Raw genomic sequence first — 18794 nt, 5'->3', positions numbered from 1 at the left:
ATATATATATATATATATATATATAAAACCTAAAGAGAGAAGTTTTAAATAATGTTTGAAACATTAATCAAAACATTACGTAAATTTAATATTTGAAAATTGTAGCATAAAAAAAGAACCAAATGAAACATTTCTATAAATTTATAAATTCAAATAATTTTATATCTTATGATGAACAGATTTTCTAGATTTTTAAGACAATAGGATCTAAACTTGATGATCAAGACTCCAGTCTTGAATATATCTATACAAAACAAGTATCAAAATAAATCCTGAAAAGTTACAAAAGAAATTAGAACATGCATTGCAAAAAAAAAAACATTGTTACAGAGTGTATCATTCTATTGCTATGAACATTTCTCATATATTATGGTGTATGAAATGTAAATTAGGTATAAAGAATTTTTTATACACAAATTTATATAATAAAGATGTAAATATACGTATTTATAATACTTAATAAATTATTTACTATTTCAATATGCTTTTTAAAGCCTTCATTACCTTGAGTTGTATTATGTTAGCCTTATGATTGTTGTATACATTCAATTGTTTTTTTGTGAGGTTGTTAGATCACAGCATTTAAACAAATTCTGCTATTTGTATTGTATATTAAAGACGTTGTGCAACTCATAGGTGAGTCTAATAGCATGTTAATGTCTTAATATTTGAATAACTCAAGGTTTTGTATACTTTACAATATTGTACTATTTATGACATATAAGGACAAATTTCTGCTTTCTTTACGCAGGCTATGGATGATGATGATGAACCAATTGATGCTACAATTCACTCAAACCAAGCAAGCAAGGATAAACACGTGTTCAATGGTCAGTTGCTTAAAACAGAAGTGTCAGCTTCTCACACTAAATCATCCACTCATCTGCCCATTGAAACAACCTCATCTACTTCACTTGCCATTTCACCTACATCAGTGGTGAGCACCACAACAGCTGATGCTTTAGCAGCTGCTACATCAGCTGCAGGACAGCTGTCATTAAACCAGGTAACAAAGCACATATTAAGTCTTTCATTTCATATATAAGTGTGTGGCATTTCAGTGTGATATTGATCATGGGTTTTCTATTCTGATTTTTCGAGACACCAACTGGGGATTCGATACACTGTCAAACAGAATTGGGCCATAAGCCCCGTGTGCCAATGCCTATGTAGTTATGGATCTTCATTATCAAATAATCCATAAAATTACGTTTAATATGCTAAAAATGTACCAAAGTGTACCGGAACCTGTTTGTTTCATCATAAAACTGTAATATGTCATAAATTATGTTTAATTGGGTAATATAACTTGGTAAGGATACCCAGTTAGCTGCTGTCCTGTTACACGTAAATCTACTGGGCAGAAACGTCAAATTGGAATAATATATATATATATACATTGCAAGTTTAAGTTCTTTATTGCTTTTGTTGATATAGATTCTAATAGGCAAAAGCTAGTTTAATTCATGGGACATTAACCAGTGGTACAACTGGACCTCGTCGGGCCCATGTAACAAAATTACATGAAGGCCATTATCACTGTTGTTAAATATTGTGGAACTCCAAGAGACCAAAAATTAGCAGAGGTAGACCTATAAAATGATTATTTGAAGTTCATTTCCGTAACACATTTTTTTAAACCAGCATATAATTTTCTATCTCTGTACAGTTAATGGCTACCCCCAGTCAACAGTCAATGTTACTACAAGGACTGGCACAACAGTTTCTGATGGGAAAGGTCAGTTATGTATAATTGATTTAGGTAGTTTAAGTACCAGATAGTATTTAATGTATTCTCACACAAGCATATACATATTTTTTATATTCAGTTCCTTTAATATCACATTCGGTATTGTTCTTGAGGAAACCTTTCAAGCTAACTAATACCAAAATTAAATATAGTTACATCCTTACTTAACAGAGTAATAATGGACATATCATTGTTCTGGGGACTGTAGGGGGTTCTGTTTTACCAAAATGCTAAGAATACTATATGATGTCCTATAAAAGAAAGAACATGATAAAGGTCCAGGTAAATGAGGTACTGTCAACTTGTTCTTTCATTTCATATATCTTATATTTATTCTGGACTCTTTCCCTGTCAACAGTTACTTTAGGTGAGGTAAATGAGATACTGTCAACTAGTTCTTTCATTTCATATATCTTATATTTGTTCCGGACTCTTTCCCTGTCAGCAGTTACTTTAGGTGTGATTAAATTTATTGAGCAATAAACATACAAGAATTACCAAAATACTAATCCAATAGTAAAAGGATTAGGCTATTTACTTCTGAACTAGCATAGGGATTATTTCAAAATCAGATGATTTGCTTGTTTGTTTGTAATTAAGCACAAAACTACACAATGGGCTATCTGTGCCCTGTCCACCACAGGTATCAAAACCCGGATTCTAGCGTTGTAAGTCCGCAGACATACCACTGTGCCACTGGAGGGCAAATCAGACGAACATAAAATACTGGAAACAAAAAGGTTTTACAGGATATATTTCTATATATTTGTTATTATTATTTTAGTCCGATAGTGCCTCAAAGGTTAAAAATGACAGTTTTTAGTGTGAAAGAGTTCTGTAGTAGCAAAATATAATAAAAGTCATAAAGTAAAAGAATACTTTAAATATCAAAATATGACAGTTTTAGTGTGAAATAATAGTTCATAGATCATAATTAACACAGACTATATCTGAATCAGTGCTGTAAGAGTAAAATGTGATGAATAATGTAAGGCACTACTTTAAAGATCAAAATATGACAGTTTTAGTGTGAAATAATAGTTCATAGATCATAATTAACACAGACTATATCTGAATCAGTGCTGTAAGAGTAAAATGTGATGAATAATGTAAGACACTACTTTAAAGATCAAAATATGACAATTTCAGTGTGAAATCGTGCTTCAGAGACCATAATTAATACAGCTAATATTTTATTAGTAGAACATAACTCTAATTATGAAATATGATTTATATAAACCGAGTTTCAAGCATAAAAATATGAAAATTTTTATTGGGTTCAAAGGTCAAAATGTAGCAGAATTTTCTCATGAAACGGTTGTTAAGGATATACATATGACAAAATTTTATTTTCTTAATGCAGCTTCCAGTATCCTCTGGCTTACCGGGTCTACATCTTAGTCCACAAAACATTCAACAACTCCAGCAGCAGCAGCAGAGTCTACAGAATATGAGTCAGTTTGTGTACCTCCAACCCAATCACTTGTCTGCCAACATGCAAGCTCAGTTATTTCTCCAAAACCAAGTATGTAAATCCAGATATTTATGTTTTCACTCAAACATGTCACACATTATTTCATAGTAATAGTAAGTTAGAACATATTATTATAATTAGTTATGTAATTAATGTTAATGTAATATATGTTAATGTAATATAAAAATACTCTGTAATACTGTTGTGTCAGCGAGGTCACATGACTAGTGTCATGCCACGTTTTCTAGAAATATCCTGTTCCTTCAAGAATGTGTTAGTCTTGTATATATATAAGATGGTCACAACGTCACGGAAACAGTGTAGTGAGTAATTGAACTGCAGTCAAAGAGTATTGTTGAAGTTGAGCACGTTCGTTGTTATAGCACGACTGTTGAAAATAAGTGTATTGGTAAAGTTATATTCAGAAAGAATAAACCAGTTTTATTAAGAAAGGACTTGTGTCGCTAAAGTTTCGTGGAAACGAAGTTACGGAAAATCAACCAACGAACAGAGATGTAACAATACATTATAATGTCTTATGGAATGAAGTTTTTATTTACAAGGATACTTTTTTGTGTATAAAACTTTTATTCAGAATTATTTAACATATAGAGAAGAGGTAATAAATACAATGTTGAAAATAATTATGGAAACAGTGAAAAAAGTAGTATAAAATATAAATATTATGAGATGGCTTCCCTTCTTCTGTAGGAAGATCAATGCACTAGAGTACAGTCATGTGTTGATAGCTTACACTGTGATTGGCTGCCATTCATCCAATCAGACAGTACCACACCAGCATAAGGCTTATAAAGGTACAGACAGTCATACTATTTCCAGCAATAGTGTGGTGTTGTACTTGTGGTTACCAGAACAGAAATGCCACATTACTACCTTGGTTACTCCACATTACAGATTGAAATGAAATTTCATGTTTCAGTATAAGTTCTATAGAAACTTTGAAGCTTCTCAAACGTCATTGCTTAGAAGGGATAACCATAAGAAAAACTGAAATAGGCATCACACTTCAAATAATGGGATGAGCAAAATTACAGAAGTATGCTCTTTACAAATGAATCAAAATTTAAATTGCCAGACCAAAATCAACAATAATGTGTTTGGTGGCAGAGAGGAGAATGACATCACTGTCAATGTACAGTGTACACAATGAAGCATGGTGAGGGACCAATACAAGTGTTGGCTGCAACTCAGTTAATGATGTTGTAGAAGATCTACACAAAATTGGTGGCACCCTACAAGTATAATCCTTAACGCTTGTGTAGTTGTCTCAAGAACAATAACTTCTGGGCAGGGATTCATCTTCCAGCAAGACGGTGATCCCAAGCATGCAGCATATGTGGTGAGATGATACCTAGAGAAGAGAATCAACTTAATAGAGCAATCACAGCTAGCCTTTACAAAATCCTAATATAAAAATCATTAAGGCTTTATGAGTTTATGTGGAAAATGAAAAGTTTGAATAACAACCGAGTAACCTTGATTGAATTGTGAGGAGTAATATGGGACGTTTGGAACAATATTTCACAACCTTACATTGATAAACTTATGGTACCATAAAAATCAAGGTCTGTTTAAAGCAAACTGAAAATACTAATGGAACTTACAACTTGTTCGCTTTTCTTAAGTTGACACTCAAGTTGCAATAACTTATTGTTTCTGACTTCTGTTTGTGTAGCACACATGTTTCCATAATTATTTACAATGCTGTATGTATATAGATAATCTTTAATTTTTATTTGTTTTAGTGTTAGTTAAGCATACAGTAGACATTCACTTAGCAAGCTGTTACAGCATCAGTTTCACTTTATTTAGCATGATTTGTTTATGAACAATGCACTTTCATGAAGAATTGACAACTGCAATTACACTGTTTGCCTATCAATAGAACAAATAAATCATGAAACATATACATGGATGTATTATTCCAACTCTCCATCATATGTATTTGTAATAAAAGAAAAATAGAAAAAATTAAATTTATATGTACGTTAGAGGTTTTTTTAATACCTCCTATATAGGGACTTCTGATGCAGCAGTCTTTACAGAATTTACAGTTACAAGCAAACCAAGCTGCTGCCGCCTCCCTTCCTCAAGGGGTATTAACATCACAAGTAGCAACAGCTGCTGTGACCCAACAACACTTACAACAACTTCAACAGCATCACTCTCAGTTCTCCAAACCACAGCAAGAACTACAAGGCCTCTCATCCCTCTCTCTAGCCCAACCTAAGGTTTGTGTTAGTCATTTATACAGATGGTTTACAGTGTAAATAACTTACAACCTTTCAGAGAAACCCAAGAGTCAGATTCTGACAAATAACCAAATGACAGCCCACCTTACCCTTAAAAAGGGAAAATCTGACGTCACCATTTGTTGTTGGTGTACTTTTGGTATTGAATTTTTCAAAGTTTTCAAAATTGTCTAAAATACTAAACAGTCAGCTATGTATTTTTTTAAAGTTATTCTTGCCCTATTATAGTTATTATTAACTATTATTGTTAGTATGGTTTAAAAGATTTTGCACAGTTAGCTCACGTACTGAATGTCTCTCTGTAGTATCACTCTCATAATATGGATAATTTAAAAACTCTGTGCAATTTATAACATACTGAAGGTTGACTGTATTAAATCTGATTTAAAAGTGAATAACTAAAATCTGAAATAGTTATATTTTGTGTTTTATAATGGGTGAAGGGGTAGGTTGTTCTGTAGGTTGTAGCACATCAAACATTGATATGCAAATCATCATTTAGTTCAGATTAACTAATATATATTACACGAACTTTGAGCTTGTAATTATTAATGTATAGAAAAATTAGCTATACATAAAAAATCAAGGAGCTAAGCTAAATGCAGCAAATAGTTTGAATTAACCTTAAATACTTTCTCCATTCTCTGAATCAAATCTTATTTATTAAGTTATGATAAAAGTAAAACCTTGTCATCTTGCATATTCTAGTAGTAAGACCAGTGTTATCACATTCATTGTGATGGTTTCTATTGTTTGATGGGTTCAATTGGATTATTCTATAAAAACAAGAATAGAAAGTCCAGTTCATTTAATGATAATGAAAGTGTTTTATTTTTGAATTTCATGTTTAATGTTTAGCATAACTATTCTTCATTGCGATAGGTCTAACTTTGCAAATAAACCATGTCTAACAGAAATTCCATTTCACTAACTTACTCATTTCATACTTATATTTCTTCATCAAAACACACACACTCAATATTCGTAGCAATGAACTGACTAACTTGCTTAAGTAACAGATACACTGACTAATTCGTGCACTGATTACTTATTAACTGCCCAACAGACTCAATAACTCACTTTAACAGACTGTAACCTGTTGTCTAGTTGTTGTAATATGGTATCAAATGGCCAAAGCAACTTAGATCTGCAAGATGTATAGTATTACATATAATGGATAGGTTAACAGATCATCAAGCAGGGATAACACTTCACTGCATTGTTACTAGAGGGAGGAAACAACATGAAGTTGCTTAATTTCCAAATTTAAGCAGGACTGATCAGCATATGGTCGTATGCCAGGGAGGCTTTTAAAAGAGGAAGGGTATTTTTTATGCAAATGATGAGAATGTGCCCACTTCAAAAATGGCAGCATAATTCAGATAGGCTACTGATTTGACTGGGTGACTTTTACTTTGCCTTCTTAGGGGCAGACAGGTTAGGAACAGGAATTCTGAACATCAAGTGCTTTATTTATTGCCTATAAACAATGATGTATATTAAAAAAGAGCACTGGGTACCTGTGGGAACAATGGATCTCAAATGACCTGCCAATGAAGGAGGAAAACAAGGCCTAAATACCTGTGCTTTTTTACAGGTAATCATCTACCTAAATACAAGGCCAGTCTCACAAGTACTTTAATCTTGCACTTCCATATGCTTATGGTTGGCACAGGAATCAAAAACATGGTGATTTCAGTCAATTAAAATTATGATGGTACTGCACTCTACACAGATAAAAACCAAAGTAAGGTCTTCATGCTCAGATACATCAACCATTATGGCCATAGTGGCATGCAAGAATAACTCAATAGCTCCCAATCAAGCTACAAATACATGCAGATATCGAAGACATCGTTAGTTGCGATCAGATACATAGAACTCCAGGACCAGTTGGTGTATGAATTTCCATCTTTAAGAAGCTTACAGAAGCCAACATCTCAAGTTATTGTTGGAGTAGCAACATAGCTGGGCAATGGATAGTATCCCTGAAATATGGACTTATGTCTTTACCAAATCCTTACCCATTCTTGCCTTAAAAGCCATCAAACTATCATCTTATGAAAGATCATTGGCAAGGTCCCGGAGAAGACTGTAGACAGAAAGTTTACCTATGATAATGAACCACTACCATCATTAAGTGGTTATTGCAGTGGAATAGAAACCTGGATCAATGCTGATAAATTCACAGCTGATACATAAGAAGGCTTAGTAGCTGATCAGAACACATATGTGGAAGACCCTTAAAAAAAGACTTCAGCTGCCCATTCTGCTGAAAAAATGCTCAGAATAGGCTTCAGTGTAGTTTGTTTAGATGATCCATAACTGCAGAAAATGCATCATGAAGCAAGAAAGCTGGCAATGAGAATTAATCACTATCAATGCCAGTCTAGCCCAAGGATATTCAATCTAGCCAGTCCTTTTCAGCATCTACACCATATATCTAATGCACCTTCACATACCAACTAGATGGTGTGTACTAACCTTTGCTGTCAATATGCTGGTGTACAGCTGGTAATCTAGCAAATCAGAATTTAAAAGCAAAATGCAACCATAAGCAGGATAAGCAAATGGTGCAATGGAACAGGAACAGTCATCAATCTTGCTGGAGCCACAGTCATATTCTGCATACTCAAATTAGACATGCTGATGAAGACAGACCATTACCATCTTCTACAGGCACTACATGCCAGCCCTCTGGAAGAAACTTTGAAATACCTCAGGGTAATCTTTGACAGAAAACTCAACTTGCCAAATGAACACCATGGTAACCATGCTGATGAAGACAGACCATTACCATCTTCTACAGGCACTACATGCCAGCCCTCTGGAAGAAACATTGAAATACCTCAGGGTAATCTTTGACAGAAAACTCAACTTGCCAAATTAACACCATGGTAACCATGCTGAAGAATGTCACCTTCTTATACTCTACTCCATGCTGGATGTTGTAATACTGATGAGTAAAATGAATGCTATGCTGCTGGTTAAGTTTAAGAAATACAAAAAATCTGTTTAAAATCAGTCACAGGATGTACTTCAACCACCCATACAATATTCTATTACACCACAGCAACATCACAAAACAACAACAGTACTTAAAGCAGAAATCAACACTAGAACCTTGCAGTATCAATACCATGCATTCTGTCAGTGAGCTGCTGCCCTTTTCATTGGGACATTCCAGCTCCACAACGATCCCACAGACATCAACCAAGTAGGGGAATGTCTTAAAACGTGCCTCAGTAAAATCATCGCTGGACATTTGCTACACAGCCACCACTTGAGATAATTGATTACTACTGTATCTTAGATACCCCATTTGGAATAAACATTTACCACCACTGGGATATGTGAAAATGAGCCTAGATGTAATGTTTAGAAATTTTACAGAAGATGAAGCAAAAAAAGACCTGTCAGCTCCTACTTAAATATCATGGTGGACAGCCACAGATGGTTTCTACATGACAGGGAGTGAGGGAGCTGATTGGGCATTATCTTCTCATGGAGCAGTAATATTCTGCATAAGACTGGTGGACCACTGAAGCAGCACAAGGAAGCCATAAATCAAGCTCTTTTCTAGATTGATAAAAGCACTGAACTACAAATATACAGTCACAATAATAATATTTGTGAGTGATTCACTGGCAGTACCGAATAATATTCATGGTGGCTGAGAAGCTTGCAAGAGGAACCCCTATATCTGGCACAATTCTAATGGCAGAATATTGATCTTCTCTGAAAGTGACAACCATGGAATGTCTTTACTGACATACAGATGGAAAGAGACTGCTGCAAAACAATGTACAGTATTTTTAGCTAGGAAAAGCAAAACAGGGGGTATCAATAGAACAGTATACAACCAGAAGACCACTAGTAATATAATAACATTCTTCAAGCTCCTATGAAGCAACTGGCCTTCATTTACATGATGGTTCAGCATCTGTCCAAGCAACACCTAGGATCGTCACCCAGTGTTCAACTTAACTTTGACACACTAAATAATATAATCTAGCCGAGCTGACTTCTTATATATAACTCAAGTTGTTTTCTAAATTTTCAAGAAGGTTCTAGTCATGAAGGCCAGATTCATCGAGTTATGATAAAACTTACTTCTGGATGAACAACAATACAAATTTCTAGAAATGTCAAGATTAAAAACTTAGCACAATACCCTTTTTCTATCTAACTTGAAATTTTATAAAAAACAGAATCTGCAAGAAATATACAAACTTTTATGATAATGTTTCAGTTATAAGAGCTTGGTGTTGTCTACCAGTGGCATTCATAATCAATTGTAATTTAATACAATCCACTTTAGCTGGGGGTATTCTTATTAAATTAAGAACTCGCTAATTAATCAGTGTACTCTTTCCAACAAAGAAAACGTTGGTCTTAGATGAGGTATCAAATCATTTTAATATGTGATACTCATGTAAAGTATGTTCTAATTAATCAGTGTACTCTTTCCAACAAAGAAAACGTTGGTCTTAGATGAGGTATCAAATCATTTTAATATGTGACACTCATGTAAATTATGTTCTAATAGGCGTGACTTTGTTTCTATCTTCATAATTTGCTTATTCCTGTCTGATGCCAAGTCGCTTTGTGGTAGAACCATTACATTCTTACAGACAAGGACAACATTTGATATTTTCACCAGAAGTATTCTGTCTTTAAATCTGAGAAATATTGTAATTCATCTGGTGTCATATTGCATCTTAAGTGACTGTTAGGAAAAGTTAGACACACCAAGTATATATATATGTCTATTTGAAACTGAGTAAAAAGCATTGTGTGTGATAGCATTCTTTGTCTTAATAAATAGCATGCAAAACTTCATCTTGTTTTTATTGTAACTAACTGCCTAACTACATTTTACTATGAAAGTAAGAGAGTATCTTTGTTTTAAACACTTTCAAACCTATTTCTTTGTTAGCTGTAGATCTATGGTCTTGAAAATACTTATAACTCCTAGTATTTTTGTAACTAGAATGTAAATGTGACCTCACAAGTCAAATCCCGAGTAAATGAGCCCAGTTCTGAAGAGAATATGGATTTGGAAGAATTGGAACAGTTTGCCAAGAGTTTCAAGCAAAGGAGAATAAAGATGGGTGAGAAGACAATACTAGCATTTAATGTTTAAAACTACTAATTGAATAAAAGATAACATGATAGACTGAAACATTTGAGTAAAATTAGTGAACCATATACAATGAAACTTTATTTTCTTAGTAAAATAGCTAAAGTTTAGTAGACAGACATGTTCTATGTATATTATGTTTTTGGATACATTCTTATTGATACTGTCACAAAACTAAAACTTTTTTTTTCACATCTAGGGTTCACTCAAGGGGATGTGGGTCTAGCCATGGGCAAACTATATGGAAATGACTTTAGTCAAACCACCATATCCCGATTTGAAGCACTTAACCTCAGCTTCAAAAATATGTGCAAACTGAAACCACTTTTACAGCGTTGGCTAGAAGATGCTGATGCTTCTCTTAATAATCCAGCTTTACACACACATGTCAATAACTCACCTGATGCTATTGGAAGGAGACGGAAGAAAAGAACTAGCATTGAAACTAATGTACGAGTAATGCTAGAAAGAGCCTTTAAACAGATGCCGAAACCAACATCAGATGAAATTACCATGCTTGCAAGGTCACTAGCTATGGATAAAGAAGTAGTTCGTGTGTGGTTTTGCAACCGTCGCCAAAAAGAGAAACGAATAAACCCAGCAACTTCAGTTCTTGACTCCTTTTCAGCTTCACCTGTAACCCCTAAAAGTATTTCTTTGGCTGTTGCTGCTACATCGTTTGGTGTTTCATCAGGGTCAAACTCTCCTGGCTCTTCCCATGATGTGACATCAACAGCATCATCTTTGAGCGGTGTTTTTCCTGCCCTAATACCCATAAGCTCTGCTCAACTCGCTACCTCAATTACCATGACCCCTCCCAGTGCTTGAAATACATAACATTGCAAATTCTACTGCCAGAGTGACACCCTATCAAGAAAAATTGATAGTTTTTTTTTATTGGAATTATTCTCAGACAGTTAATAGCATGACACTGAATGAGAGCAAACAATTGTAAATAATTGTTTTCTTGAAAAATTGCTATACTATAGTTCCTAAAGGAAAGTGATCATTAATATTAATATTGTGGCAAAGCTTCAGAGTTAAAGATATTCAACTTTGATTGATTTTAAACGGGTAAATAAAATATATACTTATACACACATATATATCAGAGAAGAGAGCAGCAGTCATTTTGGTGGTGATGGATACCGTTAAACAACAAGATACCTCTAAACAACTTGTACGTGATAGTAACTCATAAATACATACCTCAGTGCTAAACTGTGCAAATATAGTTAGTATTGACTGTGTTAGAGAAATACCTGATACCTGCTGTGACTCAGGGAATATCATATTTTATTCTGTCATTGGTTTCGAACTGAAAGGTTAGTGCATAACTGACATTTTTTACTGCATAAGTCTATAGCTACAAAAAAAGTCAAAGGCCGACCCACTTCATCTGAGATTTTCAAAACAAACCGTGTTTTCATGTTCTTTTTTAGTTTGTTCACATATGGAAACTTGGAATACTCCAAATTAGCTTCTGTTCATCAGAATTTATGAGAAACTATAAAGTTTTCATGGAAATTTTCTACTAGAACTTCATAATTTGCGGGTTTTTTTACTTTCTTTTTGTGTGTGTCTGTGGATAAACTGGGACTATATAATAGTTGAAACAGTATATCCAGGTGTTTAACATAATTGTTTGTACCTGACAATATACTTTGTAACTGTGGTGTGATATTACAAACATTTCGTTTTCTTACTGTTAAACTGTTAGTAAATTATGCTTAAGCTAGATTTCAAAGAGTTAAGTTGTGGCATTGAAGTATATCTATTAAGAAGGATGAGGATTCTCCTTTGAGGTACACAAACATAGATACAATACCTTGTTATCATATTGTGGCACTTGTTATTTCTCTACAGCTTAAACCATGTAATGTTTTTGTCACTGTTTGTATATAGGTCATTAATAAGATGTGCTTTCAGTGGGTTTATAGTTTAAAAGTGGTAATGATTTTTATACAGACAAAATTCCCAAGTAGACAGATCCGGCTCCTCTCCTTTAGGGGTCAGTGGAGCTTTTATTGACTCTTCTTAGAGATTTCAAAAATCAATACAATTTTTTAAACCTATAGGAAGAAAGAAATTAAGTGGGCCAGAGTGAAATTTGAGGGAGCATGGTCACCCCAGTACCCTCTAGTGCCCGACCCTGCATGTAAATATAGTCATAAAAGACAGATTTAGCCAATATTTGTCTTGTGCACTGAATCAAACCAGCCAATCACTTTTTTTTCTCCCATGTGTACTATTTAATCTGTCTAAAAGATTGTTGGTAGTAAGCAGTGAAGAAAGAAAACAAAGCAATTAAGTCCTTTAGTTTATCAGTCATGTTATTGAATGCTTGGGATTATTTTGTTATAGGGGATTGATGTGAAATACATTTGCCTTCATATCTCTTTCTATCACATCATGTTGCTTGTTAATAATTATCTGATAGCTAATTATGCTTATTTTTGGAATATGTATCACGTGTGTACAAGTTTTAAGTTTTAACACTTCAAGGTCCGAATATTGGAAACTTGCCAATGTAGAACCATTTGTTTTTCAGAGCAAATAACAGGAAAGTTGTTGGTTCTAATTTTTTATACGGTGCAATGCTATAACAACTCTGAAGACCAAGATAGTAGTTATTTTTTAGGAAACCAGAAAGACTGACTAATATGATACGTACAGTAATACCTCATTGAACTTCAGCTAGTTACTAAATTAATTTCTTTTGTTTGCTTGAAATAATTGCAAACGATAATATTCTCAAATTTTAAACATCACGATATGGCTGATTGTGATCATATTTATATATTTTGGTTTCTTATCATCTGTCTTTTGGTTTATAGTAACTGTCTTCATACTGCACCTTGTCTTTGTCTAAAATACCTCATTAAAGGAAAAAGTAATTTTGATTTTAAACTATTAACATTTTCATTGACTTATATATATTTATCTAAAGACCTTCAAATATCTTAGGTGTTTTATTGTTTCAAAGAATATAAGCAAAATAGTAAATAAATTGTGGGCTACACTGTAGACAACTATGTAACTAGACAACTTAATAGTTTATATTTTGAACAAATGAATGACATCTTTGGTAAAAGATAATTTACTCCAAATTTCTTGTGTTGGAATAAGCACTCAGTTACCTTAATTACATAACTTTTTTTTCTCGGCATATTCTATGTTGGCAAGGGAAAACTGTTAACATCTGTTTTTACCTAGATGGGGTAACAATATCAGGGGTTTTTAAGTGTCTTAAAGCCTTCCTTGTGGGGCTTGGTTGTGGTTCCTAAATAAATTGATATCTTACATTTCAAAGGCCAGGTCACAAATCTCAGAATATGTGGGCAAAGGAAATACTCTATTTTGGCAAAAAATGTTTATTCCCACATTGAAGTGTATTTGACATCTGGCTTACTATGATTGTGATGAAATTATTCACAGTATTGAAACATGCATACGTAAACACAATAACAGACATCAGTAACCAATGATTGGAAAAAAGGGGTTCTTTTCATGGTCAGGAGTTGATTTGGTGGTACTCTTTAACACAGAGATGGATAGTTAGGTATTGATGATTTGGTGGTATTCTTTAACACAGAGATGGATAGTTAGGTACTGATGATTTGGTGGTACTCTTTAACACAGAGATGGATAGTTAGGTATTGATGATTTGGTGGTACTTTTTAACACAGAGATGGGTAGTTAGGTGGTGAATGTTGTTTGAAGTGCACAATCTAAATCACTGGGAAATTTATTCTAAAGTCTACCTCAAGCATTAACAAATCAAAATTAATGTACTTTTCTTGCTTTTTCTTTAATGATTATAATTATTACTGAAATGTTTATATAATATATACATCTAGGTGATATGATGTTTTTAAATGAAAGGTTTGCTTTTGTTTGTGTGCATACCTCTTGTTCAAGCTATATGTCAAGCCCTTTGTGAGGGTCTCTGAGCCTGGCTCATACCTCATGGTTGTGTTCTTATAAGAAATATCGTTTTCTACCAATTAAAAAGAGAACAGTTCTTTTAAAGGTATTTCAAATTGTGCAAGTTGCCTAGTAGCAAGGATAAACTATTTCATATTGTAAATCATTTATATATGTATTCAAACCATGTGTATAAAAATAAGCTAGCTTGCATGCTCTTGAATTTTTCTGTAGATCAGGATCCTGATTGGTAATCCAAGAATAGAAAGGTTTAAATGTGACTTGAATTTCTTGGAATAGAATCTTCATAACCATGGGCACTATTCAGGTTGGAAACTATGTTAAAGCAATCACTTTGTGTTCTCCTATTTCAAACCCAAGTTACGCCATGTTATAAAATGCCAAGTTCTTCTTTTGTAGCCCTCAATGCAAACATACAGAGCAGCTTTTTTTAAGGATAAAGGCTACATATTGATAGTATAACAGAAAGCTTCTTGTTGACATCACTCTGTCTTCATTAATTGTCTCAAGAACATGTATATTTTTCTTATGCATACACTTAACACATAAGCTGTTTATAGGATTTTAGAAGAAAGAAAACTGTAAATTAAAAATTACGTTGAAAAATCCATTTTTCTATGGATAATGATAAAAGCGATACCTTGATATCTACCTGCCCACTGAGATCCGCAAGTGTTGTTTATGTATGTTGTTTATCTATGGATAATGATAAAAGCGATACCTTGATATCTACCTGCCCACTGAGATCCGCAAGTGTTGTTTATGTATGGTGATCTTAGCACAGCTTTTTTTTTTACAGTTATGGGCATCTCCACTGAGAGCTAGGTATATTGATGCCATCAACTTCAAGAACAGTACATTTATTTTTATTATAGATACTTGTAATGTTTGTTAGTTCTTTTTTGTGTCAACTGTATAGTAAAAAAAAAATGCTTAACAGTTGATTAGAAAGAAAACCACTAGAAATTAATGCTTATGGTTTGTCAAATTATGTATGTGATGATATGTAAACCAGGAAGATTTAAGATTAACAGAAATGATAATAGATGAAAATGACTTCTAACATTTGATTTGCCACCTAGTCAGTGTAGGGAAATTTTCAAAGAAAATGTTTGGATTATTCTTGTTTGTTTTCATATTTTCTGTATGAGAGAGTTAGCTTTACTACTGATAGATAAGGTGCTAATTTAGGTTTGAAAACATTCCAACTGTTAAATTAGAATCTTCTTGTTCATACATATAAGAACTTTTTCTTTGGTTTAATTTTTGTTATTTAAATAACTCTAGAAACAATCAATGAGGGAAAAAGCTTTTATACAAGAAAATCTTCTTGTTTTTTATTCCACGTACAATAAAAATTTAATTTTATTGCATAGACCATGAATATAACCAGATTTCTTTATTATTTTTTATTAGCATCAGCAAAATTGAGTAGACAAGTCTGTAGATGGGCTATCAGTTTGTTATGTTAAACTTCTATGTACAGGTATTGAGGGCAATAAACTGAAGGCAGATTTTCACACTTTCTTTGGTAGCATTCTATGATTGACATTTCTGTTTACTTCAGTTACTATTTTACATAAAACACACACAGTATTACTGATTCCAAACAATTTTTCGAAAAATGCAAATAAAGTGCGTATTTCAAAGCAATATTATATGTGAAATCTCCAATTCTCTTTATTTTTTAGGAAAACACAAGATCGAAACCTTATGACTTTAATGAAAAGTATTTTATTGCTCCCAAGCGGGAAAAAAGTTAATTCCTCCACTGCTCAAGGAAAACATAGATTAAAGATGGACAAAGTTTGTAAAGAAGCCGTAATAACCTTTTAGATTTAAGAATTTTCAATGAAAGTTTGTAATTTTAAAGTCCTTGTATTCATTTTTTTTTCTTTCGAAGTTAAATAATATTGTTACGTCTCCGTTCATTAGCTAATTTTCCGTAAATTCGTTCCGACGAAACTTTAGCGATACAAGTCCTTTCTTAAATAAAACTGGTTTATTCTTTCTGAATATAACTTTGCGATACACATAATTTCAACAGTCGCGCTATAATTCTCAACGAACGTCTCACGTGCTTGACTTCAACAATACTCAGTTCAATTACACACTCTCTGACTGCAGTTCAATTACTCGTTGTTCCGTCACGTTGTGACCATCTTATATATACCAGACTACCCCCAATCTAGTAGTCTCCCGATAATTCACGAAGGTTCGAGAAGGACGTGGCGTGATACTAGTCACGTGACCTCGCTGACGCAACACTGCTTCCTCCTTAGTATTGTTCGTATCGAACAATAGCCACTTGCATTAAACCAATAACAATTAACAATAACTTAATTAAATGTACAGAATTACAAACACAAAATTACAGTTCAACAAAGTCTCTTAATTTTACGGGATGTATCTTCTTCTGTACTGGTCTCCGTCTCGTTGGCTTCTGCTTCATATGGGGTTCATCAGGAAATGTTCTATCGTCGATAACAGTCACATCAGTGGTAGTAACTTCATCAAGAGCTTCACCGTTTCCCTTCTCAAAGCTGAGTAGAGTTTCTTCTTCGGTGGTGGCACGTCTTCAGCAGCGTCATTTGTTCTGTTGTCCACTTCGTCCCAACTGAAATGTCCTGGACCATGATAACGCCAAAGCCTGTTGGCATGCACCACTTTTGGCTTACCTCGCCGACCACATGTTATTCGGAAAGTCACGTCTGAGAGACGATCCACTATGTCATTTTAGTACATGTAGTGCAAAAAGGGGACCCAAGCATAAGGGATGCCCACCTTATGAAGAGTTTGAGTATGAATATGTCAGAGTTTGTGGAAGTGTTATCGGAAAGAATGGATGATATTCATCATCAAGTGCGTTCAAATTTGAAAACGTCTGCTGACTCAATGAAGTTAACTTATGATAAGAGATCTACTGAAGTCAGCTTTGTACCTGGAGACAAGGTATGGTTGTATAATCCCAGGAAGACCAAAGGGAAGTCTCCTAAGTTGTCTTCTCCATGGGAAGGCCCCATGTCCTGCACCATTCTTCCACATCTCGCCTCATACCTATCCAGTAAAATCTTTGTCGTAGTGACTCAATGTCTTCCTAATTCCGAGATGTCCTCCTGTTAAATTATCATGGGATTGACGCAGCACAACTTCCCGTAACTTCCTCGGTATAACGTTTGCCAAGTCGTCAATTTCCCATCTGTAGTTCCCATCTCCGAACAAGAATACCATTTTCAAGCTTCAACTGGTCCCATTGTGCCCAATAGTGCTTTGTCACAGGGCTTAGACTAGACACCTTCTCCCAAGCAGGGCGTGAAACACTTGCTTTTAAAACAATCAATTATTGGCTTCAAATCTTGATTTTTCGCCTGCTCTGTTTTAATATCAATACTTGGTTCCACTTCGTCATCATCAACTTTTTCAGTCACTTTGACTTCATCTTGATGGCACCTAATTAGTTCAACCTCTCTTTTAACAGTTACCGGAGCTTGGCCTTTGTTGTTCCCAAACGTCATTTTATCAAAATCAATTACAAACTTCCTCGGTAGTAGATAGTCCAAACCTAATATGCATTGGTCTTCAATGTCAGCCAAGTATACTTTCTGTCTGTTTTTCATGCCCATGAGCTCAATAGTTACCCACACTGGTCCCCACAATCTTGTAGAATGTCCTGTCACACCATAAAGCTCCTGTATGGCTTCTGGTGCTCCTTCATGATCTAACACTCTGATGCTCACAAGGGTTTGCTGAGACGCAGAGTCTATGACAAAGTTGCACCTTTGGCCATCTAGCTTTCCTGTCACATAGACACTGTGTGTGCTTGGCATTTTACACCTAGCTTTTGGGACTTTCATGATGGGGGTTGGTGAGTGTCCCTCAACACCAACCACTACTGGTCTCCTTGAGGCTGACTTGTTGGTAATATTCTTCCTACACTGGCTCCTCAAATGTCCGTGCTTTCCACAGTTCCAACAACTTTTCTGGATACCAGCCTTTCCTGCTGTGACACCTCCCCTGTTTTGAAGTTGCCAGCATTGAGCTCTCTTGTGCCCAGGTTTGTTTCAGTGCCAGAAAAGTCCCTCAAACTTCTCTGAAAGCTGACCTTTTCTGGCCTTGAATCCAGATGACTGTACCAACCTTGGTACCTCTGTGCTGGACTTAACGTAGGATTCAAATTCGGAGAGCTCTGGCCATTGCATCCTGCAT

General features: G+C 34.4%; 1 protein-coding gene across 1 annotated transcript in view; it reads left to right on the top strand.

Moving 5' to 3' along the window:
* The window catches only part of LOC106469871 (POU domain, class 2, transcription factor 3-like), a 61049-nt gene extending 44958 nt beyond the window's left edge, over window positions 1–16091 (top strand). The window contains exons 4-9 of the mRNA XM_022398443.1: window positions 752–1006; window positions 1670–1738; window positions 3114–3275; window positions 5264–5476; window positions 10491–10611; window positions 10840–16091. Of these exons, the coding sequence (XP_022254151.1) occupies window positions 752–1006; window positions 1670–1738; window positions 3114–3275; window positions 5264–5476; window positions 10491–10611; window positions 10840–11468 (1449 nt within the window). The 3' untranslated portion in view covers window positions 11469–16091. The remainder of the gene's footprint in view (window positions 1–751; window positions 1007–1669; window positions 1739–3113; window positions 3276–5263; window positions 5477–10490; window positions 10612–10839) is intronic.
* Window positions 16092–18794: the final 2703 nt, after the last annotated feature.

The sequence above is a fragment of the Limulus polyphemus genome, unplaced genomic scaffold (genome assembly GCF_000517525.1).
Source record: "Limulus polyphemus unplaced genomic scaffold, Limulus_polyphemus-2.1.2 Scaffold3696, whole genome shotgun sequence".
NCBI classification, from domain to species: Eukaryota; Metazoa; Arthropoda; class Merostomata; order Xiphosura; family Limulidae; genus Limulus; species Limulus polyphemus.
The sequence above is the reverse complement of the archived record's forward strand: the minus strand, read 5'-3'. Positions and strand labels throughout refer to the sequence as shown.